This window comes from Dasypus novemcinctus, chromosome 18 (genome assembly GCF_030445035.2).
Source record: "Dasypus novemcinctus isolate mDasNov1 chromosome 18, mDasNov1.1.hap2, whole genome shotgun sequence".
NCBI lineage: Eukaryota > Metazoa > Chordata > Mammalia > Cingulata > Dasypodidae > Dasypus > Dasypus novemcinctus.
Window position 1 is genome coordinate 48,013,572 of NC_080690.1, and position 11,235 is coordinate 48,024,806.

At 51.1% G+C, this 11,235-nt stretch overlaps 1 protein-coding gene across 2 annotated transcripts; it reads right to left on the reverse strand.

The window, feature by feature from the left end:
• Positions 1-520: 520 nt before the first annotated feature.
• On the reverse strand, positions 521-10,598 carry C18H19orf12 (chromosome 18 C19orf12 homolog). 2 transcript variants are annotated; one of them, XM_004479051.5, is made up of 3 exons: positions 10,491-10,598; positions 4,764-4,933; positions 521-1,468 (listed from the first exon to the last, which is right to left on the reverse strand). In XM_004479051.5, the coding sequence occupies exons 2-3, from the start codon at positions 4,921-4,923 to the stop codon at positions 1,203-1,205; spliced, it is 426 nt and encodes a 141-aa protein (XP_004479108.1). In that variant the 5' UTR covers positions 4,924-4,933; positions 10,491-10,598; the 3' UTR covers positions 521-1,202. The 2 variants fall into 2 exon arrangements, with proteins under 2 accessions (XP_004479108.1, XP_004479109.1); XM_004479052.5 differs by having other exon boundaries at positions 4,764-4,928; positions 10,491-10,557.
• Between the last annotated feature and the right edge of the window lie 637 nt (positions 10,599-11,235).

Below are 11,235 nucleotides of genomic sequence, written 5' to 3' on the forward strand. Positions count from 1 at the left end.
CAGCAGCACCTGATTTTCTGGAAGAGACAGACTCAGTCCTGGAACTTGGCATGAGTATTCCTGTTTCCTCCCCCTGGGTCATAATGTACCCTGAAAGTTTCTGCACACACACAAATGCAGGTGCCAGGCTTGCGAGCTCCCCTCTGAGCCAGTCCTTAGCAGAAGTGCCTCCTCCCCATCCCCTGGGAGGCTGGCATGGCTACCAGCTGGTGGAGAGAGCCCCAAGCCCCAGCCCTGGCCCGGAGGCTCAGGGAGCCTAGACAACTGGGGACGCAGGCGCAGCCCTGGGCTGGGGATGCTTTCTTTAATTCTTTAGAGCCACCACATCTGGCACCTTCCCTTTTGCTTTATGCGAAAGATTTCAGAAAGTTACAGCTACTGTACAGAAAATATGAGGGGAAAGGGCGTTTTTCAGAAAGAAAAATACTTATTGTCACAGACGACACGTAGACGATTGGGATTCTGAAAGCAAAGTGAATGCATCATTAGGGAACTTCAAGTGTAGGAACAATTCTTAGCCTTCAGAAAGAACAATCATTTAATTTGAAATATTTAATTTAAAACGCATAACTCTAGAGGTACTCATGATTTTTCAGGCAGGGAAGCAAGACCCCGGGCGTGGGAGAGCCGGGGGTAGACAGTGGGTTGGAGTGTGTGGCCTCCCACGCAGGTGCTCCACGCTCCTCCACAGGCCACTCAGGAGCCTCGGTGGGAAGGGGTACACCCAGAAGGTAAACATGATTCCAGTATGGGCCGGCTCTGGCACTGAGACCCCGGGGCCCAAGCGGGGTCCAGCCCTGCAACGAGTGCTTGAAACTGGAGTCACCTTTGCAAAACAAGATGGTCAGGATAGGAGCACACAGCCAGGAAGCTGGCTGAGCTGACGGCAAGACTCCAGGCTCCAGGGAGCGGTATGTCCACAAAGGGCAGGCCTCTGCTTGTCACCAGCTTCACCCTCGGAGTACCACTGGTGCACCAGGCCACAGAAACGTGACTTCATCATAAATAATTTCCTGAACGTGATATGGCACAGCAGGGGTCTCTCCAGTAGGACAGTTCACTCCAGTGTCAGGGAATACCCTGATGGTATGTTAAGTTCTCAGGGGGATCCGCTCAGCTCCCCCATGCCCTGGCCACCTTCCACACTGCCTCAGAGTTGCCGAATCATCTACGTGAAGCCCCCGCGGCCTGGGACGAGCGGCCTAGTCGTCATACCGGACTTCCGCCTGGAGCTCCTTGGTGACGTAGCTCACCAGCATCGCCAGCAGCTGCCGCTGCAAGGCCTCACTGCCCATGACCAGCGTGGTCAGCTGCACAGCGTCGGTCCACTCCAGCTGCCTGATGATGGCAGCAGCTTCATTAAAAAGCTTCTGCTGCTCGGCAGGGGGCAGCTCCATTAGGATCTGAGGCACTGGCTTAAACTGTCCACTTGTCATCCAGGCCCCTAAGAGGCCCCCGACGGCCCCCCCTAGAAAACAAGGAAGGGCTCAATTAGTCGGACCTTATTCAGTTCTGGCCGAGAGCACATCCATTGTATGACAAATGTGCCCATTCATGAGTGGGTCAAGCCAGGCTCAGTGTCCTCCTGCACCGCCAGTTAGCGTGGAGGGCAAAGGTTTATTGGGTCTTTGGTCCATTTGGCTCAGTTAATTGACACCCAAATATGCCCTTCCTTAACTCTGTACCATGGATGCAAAGTGAAACAGACAAAGCAGACACCGTCTACAACTCAGAGTTGTGCAAACTAAAATCCTGAGGAAGGTGCCTGTGTTGCCCATATAAACCTCACAGAGGAGAGACTTGAGAAGCCAATGTGTTGTTTTTATTGTCTTTTTTTTTTAAAGATAAATAGGTCACACAAAACCAGTGCATTTTTGAGGAGCACCAGCTCTGCAGTGAGGCTGAGTGTCCTCCGGCAGGAGGCTAGCACACTCCTTGCGTCTGATGTTCAGGCATTTCTGGTATACTTACATGGTTCAAGGACCCCGCAGAGCTGTATGATGCTACATAAAAATTTAATTTATTCAACTATTTTTCTACCTGCTCTCCACAAAAGGACACAACATTATTTTTAAATGTAACTTAATGACAAAATTAAGGCAGGCCACCTTACATGCATGGAAGGTCCTACCCAACCTGGCCAGGCCCCAAGGAGTTACAGGATGGGTGCAGGGAAGGCATCCTAGGGCAGGGCTTTCAAGCTCAGACCCTTTCAGGGGCCAGGCAGGTGACAGAAAGGTCACGACAAACAAGGGAAGTCTGAGAAACTGTCCAGTCTCGAGGAGGCCTAAGGAGACGCGATGGTAACGTGATGTGGGTTTGTGATGTGAGGCTCATGTGCCAACTTGGCCAGGTAATGGTGCCCAGTTGTTTGGCCAAGCACACACTGGGCTAACTATAATGCAAAGAATTTCATGGATTTTAATCATCAGTGCGCTGATTGCATTGATGGCTGATCACATCTACAATCAACTGAGGAGTCTGCTTTCAGCAATGAGTGACGTCTCATCCAATCAGTTGAAGTCCTTAAAAGAAGAGGTGATTTCAGCAGTCAGAGAGAGAATTCCCAGCTCTACTTCAGCCAACCAGCTGAAGCTGGGGAACTCACTGAAAACCTTCATTGGAGTTCCTGGCTTGCAGACTGCCTTGCAGAATTTGGACTTGTGAATCCCCATGGGGGAATGAGACAATTTACAGATATCTCCTGTTGGATCTGTTTCCCTAAAGAACTAATACAGCGTTCCTGGAGGGTCCTGGAGCCAAGAAAGGTCATTAAAAAATGGGTAAGCTCCAAATAAAGGCAGAAGAAGCATTCATAGCAATGGATCACTGTTGGTTAACATCAGGGGAATTGAATCTGGATGATGAGTACATGGGAATTCTCTGTTCTATTGCTGCCATTTTTTGGTAAATCTATTAATTAAACTTAATTATTATAATTAATAATAATTAATTATTATAAATTAAAAGAGTATTTCAAAAAATGCTGCCCGGGCCAAAGAGAACCATTTGCAGGCTGGGTTCAGTCAGCAGGCAGTAAAACCTGCCTCCCTCCCATGCTGCCAGAGCCCAGCGCCAGCCTCGGATCTGTCAGAGAGGAGGGGAATGTTCTGGGGAGGGAAAATTTATAAGTTTTATAGAACTTTTCCCCGTGACACCTGTGAAATGCTTAGAGTAGGCAGGAGTGGCACTCCTCTGCACTAAGCCTTTATGGGAACATCAATATTTGATTTAGAGCAGCACTCAATGCAAAAAGTTGCCAAAAATATCGACTGTGAATTACCAGCTCTTTGGAAAAGAGAAAATTACTTTGTTTTCATGATCTGAGGCTGGAAGCAGCAAATCCCCTGGGCTCCATTTGTGGACTTCCTGTTCTCTACTCACTTTTACTCAATCTGAAAAAGATATGTGTTTCTCAAATGCCATCTATATCATAAAATTATGTAAGCCTCCCCTGAGCACATCAGATGGGGTTAAGGGCAAAGATATAGTATGTCATGGGAAAAAGAAATGGCTGTTGGCCCTTCCTTTCTGGTTACTTCCTGGACAGCAAGAAGCTTAAGTCAGGACTTACTAATTCACAGTTTCAAAAGGGAAATAGACCGACGCAAAGTCAGGTGCCAGGCACATCTTATTTCTGTCCCCAGCATGTCCTTAGCTTAACGAAACATCCCTGAACGTCAAACCGCCACCAAAGGAGAAGAACAGAGCAGGCAGCCTGGCCAGTGAGTTGGAAGACAGAAGCCAGCCTCGGTTGAAAAGTGGTTCTCTCTCAAGCCTATGTCCAGGGGAAGGCTGCCAGACAGGGAGAAAGGATTTCCAGCAGGCTCCTGATGCCCCAGCACAGGCTGCCCAGCCCACAGCAGTACTCAGTAAATGTCCACTGAGCCCCATGGGGTACACCAGGTGGTGGGAGGCTGCCATGCCATCAGGAGCACCCCAGGGACATGGCACAGTGGGCTCACCAGCCCCCACCCCAAGTCAGGTCTGAATGGCAGCCAGGCCAGCTCATTAATGCCATCCCAGCCCATGGCTTGGGTGCCAGCTCTGAGTGGATGGCTCTTCCAAGGCCTAAGGCACAGGAATTCTTCCTACTGCTACTCCAAAGGAAGCACATTCACCCCAGCCCCAAGGAATGATGCCTTTCTGAGCCTTGGGCGACATCACCTTTTGAAAAATAAGCCCAAACCTTCCTTCACTGCCAGAAGCTGGCTCCCAAATAGAACCAGGTGGTAAACCCAAGGGGGGCAGGGATGACCACTCTGGGAGTAAAAGGCAGTTCTCTCGTTGGTCTGCTGCTTTCTCACCATTGGAATTTTGGCTTTCACAATGGAGAGGCTTGCTCTGAAAGAGTATGTGTAAAATAGCTACATAACAGCTGCTCATGGTTCCCTTCTGAAGCGCTAAGGTCTTGATGATGGGGGAGGGCGGAGGCATCCGGGGGGCCCAGGACACCCCGATATCATCAGACACTAGGACACATCCCAGGGGAAGGGCAGGGCCAGATGCCCTGAGCTTTCACTGTGGGATCCCAGCACTGGGGCACAAAGGTTTCTCCATGCATGAATGACACACCCTGTTCTCAAGCGCGCCCAGCACAGCCGAGACATCCACGCAGAAGCCTGCACTTCACCAGGACAGATCGCGCACCCGCGGGTCATTTCACAGAAGCAACCTCCACTCAACAGCTCCCCACACAGGGCGCGTGGCACTGAGGTAGCTCCACGGCACCCACGAGGCCGCCTGTCGCTGAAGGCACTTACCGATGGCCAGCCCCGGCGGGCCACCGACCAAACCGCCCATGAAGGCCACGGCCCCGGTGAGCACAGCACCCTTCGCAGAGTGCTTGACGGCCGCCGTCATCTTCCTCTCCGCCGAGAGGGTACACAGCAGCTTCATGACATCTTCTACCACGATGGGCATCTTGGCTGGCCTCCAGAGAGAAATGTCAAAGAGAGTCTGAATGAATCTAAGAATATTTCCACCCAAACGTTACTCCTCCTAGACTATTGAGGAAGGGTCCCCATTTTCTGTAGAGAAAGCACCTAGTCCTGTGAAAAGTTATTTGTCACAGAGAAGACAGGGCAGTGTTCAGCTAAGAAGTAAACCGAGACGGCAGAGGGGAGCAACAGTCTTTCTGGCCCTCTGGTTGACTTCTGATTTACGGCCAGATCAGGGGCAGCCTCTGCCCCACGCTCCGCCATTTCAACATGAGGGAGGCAAGTCTGCCTTTTCTGGCATCAGCAACCTTTCAACTGGCTGAGCAATTCCCAGAAAGGCCAAGCCTCGTTTCCTCTTCTGTGTGACGAGGCATCTGAGCGTGTAGGGAGCCAGAGGACAAGGGCAGGCTCTGCAGCCTCCTGGCCTTGCCTGGCACAACCACTGCATGAGCCCGGATGTCAGATTCCTCACTTGTCAGATGGGGATAAACCCTACTGGTGGATTCTTGAACAGTTTACTAAGATGGATGTTGATAAAATTATATATAGAAAACCCTTGGGATCCCTCAGAGCCAAAAAGAAAGAAAGAAAGAAAAGGAAACCTGTGCCTTACTTCCTCTTTGAACTCCCACTTGAGTTTCCTCTTTATTTTTTGAAATTTGAAATCCCCACCAAGGCAGCTGCCCAGATAGGTAATCAAGCACATAGTTCATTACATTTAACCCAATACAAAATAAAGCCCACCTGCCCTAAACCTACCCCTATAGGACAAACCCTCATCCAATCAAGAGGAGTCAAACCAACTTCCTTTTTATGTTCATAAAAATAATTTGCTTGCAGAGCAGTGTAGCTCAGTGTTTGAGTACCTGCCTTGCAAGTACATGGTCCTAGGTTCAATCGCTAGTGTTGCCTAAGAAATAAAAAATAAATCATTTGCTATCACAAAAAAACCTGAAGCTGCTTTCAGTTTTGCAAGTGATCTGCCTTCCTTACTGCAGCAGAACTATGGTGTCCAGAATAAAATGCTAACACCTGCAAACTCAACTCTGATTTGTCTTTCAACAATGTGAAGTGCCTGACATGGGTCTGGAACACTGCAAATTCTCAATCCATGGTAGTGCTAAAGGAACACTGCTGCTACTCAGCCACACTGCTTGCTTTTTAAAGCTTATTCCTGAAAGTCCATACATTTCTATACATGGGACCGTAAAAGCAATGATGAGACAATGTTGAAAGACAAAGTAACTGTGAGGAAGGTGAGTTTAGGGAAAGGGAAAACACGTCACAGCTGAGACCTGGCAGAAAACATGGCCACAAGACACAGGGCCATGACAGCCTGCCTGGAAACCCCGTGGGAAAGACCGATGCCAAGAATGAAGCCAGAAAGATCCCGCCAGACCTCAGCTGCAAGATTCCCATTTGGAACATTCCATTCGGGGTCAAGGGGAAGCCCTGGATACCTTCAAAAGGCCTCACCATTGGCCCCTGAGAATAGGTGGGGCAACCTATCAGAACATCAAACAGCTGCTCCCAAGATGATGAAGGGAAGGAGGAAAGACTTTAAAAAGGCCTGACCTGGGGCCCCATGCACATCTTATTCAGCAGCACACCTGCCTCGGGCTGTGTACTTTTCTTTTCTTGTCTCTTAATACTCTTTGCTCCTTTGCCTACCCTATGGGAAGCCCTTAAATTCTTATACATGACATAAGCCAAGCACCTAGAAGCCCAGAACCCAGAGTCTTCTGCCAGCAACCAGAGAACAAAATAAATCGAGGAAGCAAGTCAAGTCATAAGCTAATGCTGGGTATCAGCATCTTCCTTTCCTACCAACACTTCCCTTTCTATTCAAGGCTGAAACATAAAAATAGTTGGTAAGGGAATGTGAATGAAGAAGTTTGGGGCAGAACTTACATGCCATATCTTTTGGTTTTAAGAGCTTTTTTGACCCAAGGATAATCCAGGAACTGAAATCTCTAATGGACAACTGTCCTCCCAATACTGGGAGAAAATTCTGAGCCCTGAGAACAAGTCTGTAGATATACCACATGATCACAAAGTCAGGTTTTCAGAATTTCTCTGCAGGCCTAGGAAAGGTAAGAAGTTATCCTGTACTGTACACTTAATATGAATTGTATGTTTTAATAAAGCATGTATCAATGTGTATCAACAAAATTGATAGGGAAGTGGATGTGGCTCAAGCAGCTGGGCACCTGCCTACCACATAGGAGGTCCCATGTTCAGTTCCTGGTGCCTCCTAAAGATTAGCAAGACAGCAAGCTGATGACAGGATGGTGTAGTGAGCTAACTCAACAAGATGACACAATAAGATGACACATCAAGGAGATACAATGAGGAAACACAATGAGAGACACAACAAGCAAGGAGTGGAGGTGGCTCAAGCAATTGGGTGTGTCCCTCACATATGGGAGGTCCCGGGTTCAGTTTCTGGTGCCTCCTAAATAAAAGAAACCAAGCAAACATATAGCGAGCAGACAGCACGCTCAAATGAGGTGGGGAGAGAAATAAATAAAATAAATCTTTTTTAAAAGTTGATTTGCTAAAAAAAGTTTAATTTACAAAAGAAGTTATCCTGTGTGTCAGCCCTTGTGAATTTCCTTTCCTTTTTCCTTTTAATATTCATTATATCAGGGCAGTGGACTTGGACCAACGGATAGGGCATCCGCCTACCACATAAGAGGTCAGCAGTTCAAACCCCAGGCCTCCTTGACCCGTGTGGAGCTGGCCCATGTGCAGTGCTGAAGTGAGCAAGGAGTGCCGTGCCATGCAGGGGTGTCCCTGCATAAGAGAAGCCCCACACACAAGGAGTGCTCCCCATAAGGAGAGATGCCCAGCGTGAAAGAAAGTACAGCCTGCCCAAGAATGGTGCCGCACACACTGAGAGCCAACACAACAAGATGACACAACAAAAAGAAACACAGATTCCTGGTGCCGCTGATAAGGATAGAATCGGTCACAGAAGAACACACAGCAAACAGACACAGAGAGCAGACAACTAGGGGGTGGGGGAAGGGAGAGAAATAAATAAATCTTTAATTAAAAAAAATTCACTGTATCAGGGATTCTCTGCAAGTGCCCAGGAATCCCAGCAGAGCTTGTTAAATGCAGATTCTGGTGCAGTAGCAGGAATGGGGTGGGACAGAGATTCTGCCTTTCCAATTAGCTGCCAGGTCTTCAGAAGAGCCTGAGCTGGGGTGTTTGGAACCTGTCATTCAGTCCTTGAATTCCAAAGGTGCCAGTGGCACCCCCAGATGGCCAGGTGGGGTGTGAGAGGCCTTGCAGTGTTGTCCAAGGTCTGCAGGAGCCCAGGTCTGCCTGTGCCTGCTCTGATCTGCTGAAACGCCCAGGTCCAGCCCCAGCCCCTGCTCACCAGGGGCGACTACTTCCAGAGCAAGGAAAAGCCTCCCTGAAGAGAGCCTTCTTCCACCCCTCCAGTGGTCAAGACACATCCATACACAAATGGACATGACAATGAAATAGGCTTACGGAACAGGAAAGGGACAGAACATGGCAGAAGCCACCCAGAAATGAATATGACCTGATTTAAGTAGCTGTGGTCCTGCAAAGCGGTGCAAATGAATAACATGAGTTTTATTTCAAATTCATATTAAGATAACCCAAGGAATTAATGTTGCAGGAAAACCTTTCAAAAAGCTAAAAATTCAACTGTCCAATATCTAATCACCTTCTAGCTTAGCTCGAGTGGATCCCCAACTTTTCATCCTTTGCTTCTGTGGGAAGATGGCACAGAAGAGGCCCCTCTGGAAGCTGCAGTGACAGGAAGACCCACTTTGCAAGGCTGGCTTCCACACCAGTGCACTCTGCCCAGCGCCACTCAAAAAACCAGTTTGTTACAGAATTATGGATCTGCACTCTTGAAAGAGTTTCTGCACAGCAAGAAAATGCATGGAAAAGAGGCAGGAAACAGATATATACCCTCTTTACCCTTCAGTCTATTAAAAAATAAACAAAAAAACAGCTTCCAGCCTACTCTACAGTGACTTTAAGTCAAAACCCACAGGGGCTAATGAGGTGTCACTGTGCAAATGCTACTTTCAACCTCCACTTAGCCCAGTGGGCCAGCGACAAGGCACAAGTGCGCACTCTGCAGAACTGGAGGGCCAGCAGGTATGGGATGTGGGGGCGTGGAGGCGGGCAGGGGACAGAAGGGCCCGGCTCCAGCTGCGTTTTAATAGTCCCACACCATGGGTAGAGTTGGCGTTGTGGCTGCTTCAACCTAAGGGAAAGCTGGTTTAATTTCCTTACAGAAACCATGTCAGATGTTGGTGCATCCATAGACTTGTCATGGAAGAAAGGTTTGTAACCCCATCTTCTGAGCCATGGCTAAAAAGCTCAGCTTCCTGAGTTTGGGCTTCCTAGATACCAGAACGAGCCCAGTCCTGTTTCTCCTTACCCTACCCCAAGGGTGCCTGGGTCAGGAAAGTGGGTGAGGGGACAAAGAGGAGGCAGGAGGGGCATTTCAATTAGGAACAGGCCTTAGAGGGGTGGGTGTATGGGTCTTCCCCCCTCACCCCCCAGGGGTCTCACACTTGTTCAGAATCAGATTTGTCTACAGAACCAGCCCGGGTCACAGAAAGCCCACCTGCCAGCCAAGGGAAGGCAAAAGCCAACTGGAAGCCCTGGTTTCTGGGGTGCACCCAGCTGGTCTGCTGGTGGCAGCAGGTTTTGGAGAAGGGACAGAGGACCCCATTCCTCAGCAAGCGGCCCTGGGGTTTACTGGAACTGACCAACTGTGCGAGAAGAGGGAGAGGAAGCCTTTGGAGCAAACACAGTCCTCCATCGTCTTGTTTTTAAAAGAATTAGTATTGTGGAACTGGGAGTCAGACTGACCTTGTATCACCCAGACTACTCAACAGGTTCTGCTTTCATGATGGAATTAAAAAGAAAACAACTCCACTGAGCACTCCGGATCTTATAAACCTGTCTTCTCACCTCTCTCTGATCCGGTGCCCAGGTCGCAACAGGTTCCACCAGCAAACACCATGGAATTAGCCCACAGAGTGATTTTTAATTGGTTGTCAGTATTTAAAAATTGGTGAGGGCACAGTGGCTGGGAGGCAGACCCTGGAGTGAAGCTGTCAGGGTTCAAATCCCTGCTCTGCTGCTGACTTCTTAAGTCACTTTAGCTTCTCCTAGCCTCTGCGTCTTCATAAGGAAAAGGAAGACACAGTGTCCACCCCTCCCCACCCCACCCCACCCCTCCCCACCAGAACCTGAGGGTCAGGCTCCAGGGAAGACCGCACCCAAGCCGCAATCAGGCGTAGTGCGCGGAGCGCTTCGGGACGACCCCTCCCCTCCCCTGGCCCCGCGTGGGTCTGGTGCTGGAAGGGCCCCGCAGGCCTGGGCGCCCCTCTATTTAAGGGAGAGGCGGGGCCTCCGCGCCTCTAAGGTCGAAGGCCCGTTCAGCGCCACCCGGGAGACTGGGACCCGTGGGCGCCCCGGCACTGCCCGTGCGCACCGGCCCCGCCGCGCACCCCGGCCCCGCCGCGCACCCCGGCCCCGCCGCCCTACCTCGGCCTACGCCGGCCCCGCGGGCTCCCGGCTCCGCCCGGCCCCGGCCAGCCCCGCGCGAGGGGCGCGCAGGCCCGGGTCCAGGACGCCGCTCCCGGCGCGCAGGCCCCGCCCTCCCGCCTTCCGGCTCGCGGCGCTGGGGCCTTCCGGGCCCGCAGAGACCTCGCCGCCGCGGCGATGCAAGCCTGCGGGCCTGGGGCAGGACCGCCCCCCCCCCCCACCTCCGCGACCCGGCCCACCCAGCCGAACGGAGGGGGGAGCTGGACCGGAGCTCCCGGTGGCCCAAGGCCGCACCTCTTGTCCCCACCCTCTGCCTCATCCCCTGCACACACCCCCCTTCTAGATAAAGGAGGCCTTCGGACCCTCCCCTAGGCTGGAGAGCCCTCCTGTGGAGACCCCGGGGTCTGCCTCATTCAGCATTGAGACCCTCAGTCCTAGGCTTCCCGTTCTCCCATTAGGGCCTGGGGGAGAAGAAGTGCAGAGGCTTTGGGAAGTCAGACGTGCTGAGTTAGCATTTGTTGAATAACGGGCCATAAGCAAACCGCAGCTGGCCCCAGTGCCCGCCCAGGTGCCTCTCGGTCTGCGGATTTTAAGAGGAGAAGAGGGCATATTTACTCCTAGGATTGGGGCACGGGGTCCCCTCAGGGCAAACCTGAGGTTGGAGAGCCTCTTGGGCCGGTGCAAGGGGCTTGGGGGAGGGTGGGCGGTGACAGAAGGCCAGGGAATAACACTCTAGAGGGGCAAC

Bases quoted from the DNA above. Each gene is read 5' to 3' on its own strand.
- C18H19orf12 (XM_004479051.5), bottom strand. From the start codon at position 4,923: ATGCCCATCGTGGTAGAAGATGTCATGAAGCTGCTGTGTACCCTCTCG. The intron at 1,469-4,763 runs GTAAGTGCCTTC...CTTGTTTTCTAG, and splicing joins CCCGCCGGGGCTGGCCATCG to GGGGGGCCGTCGGGGGCCTC.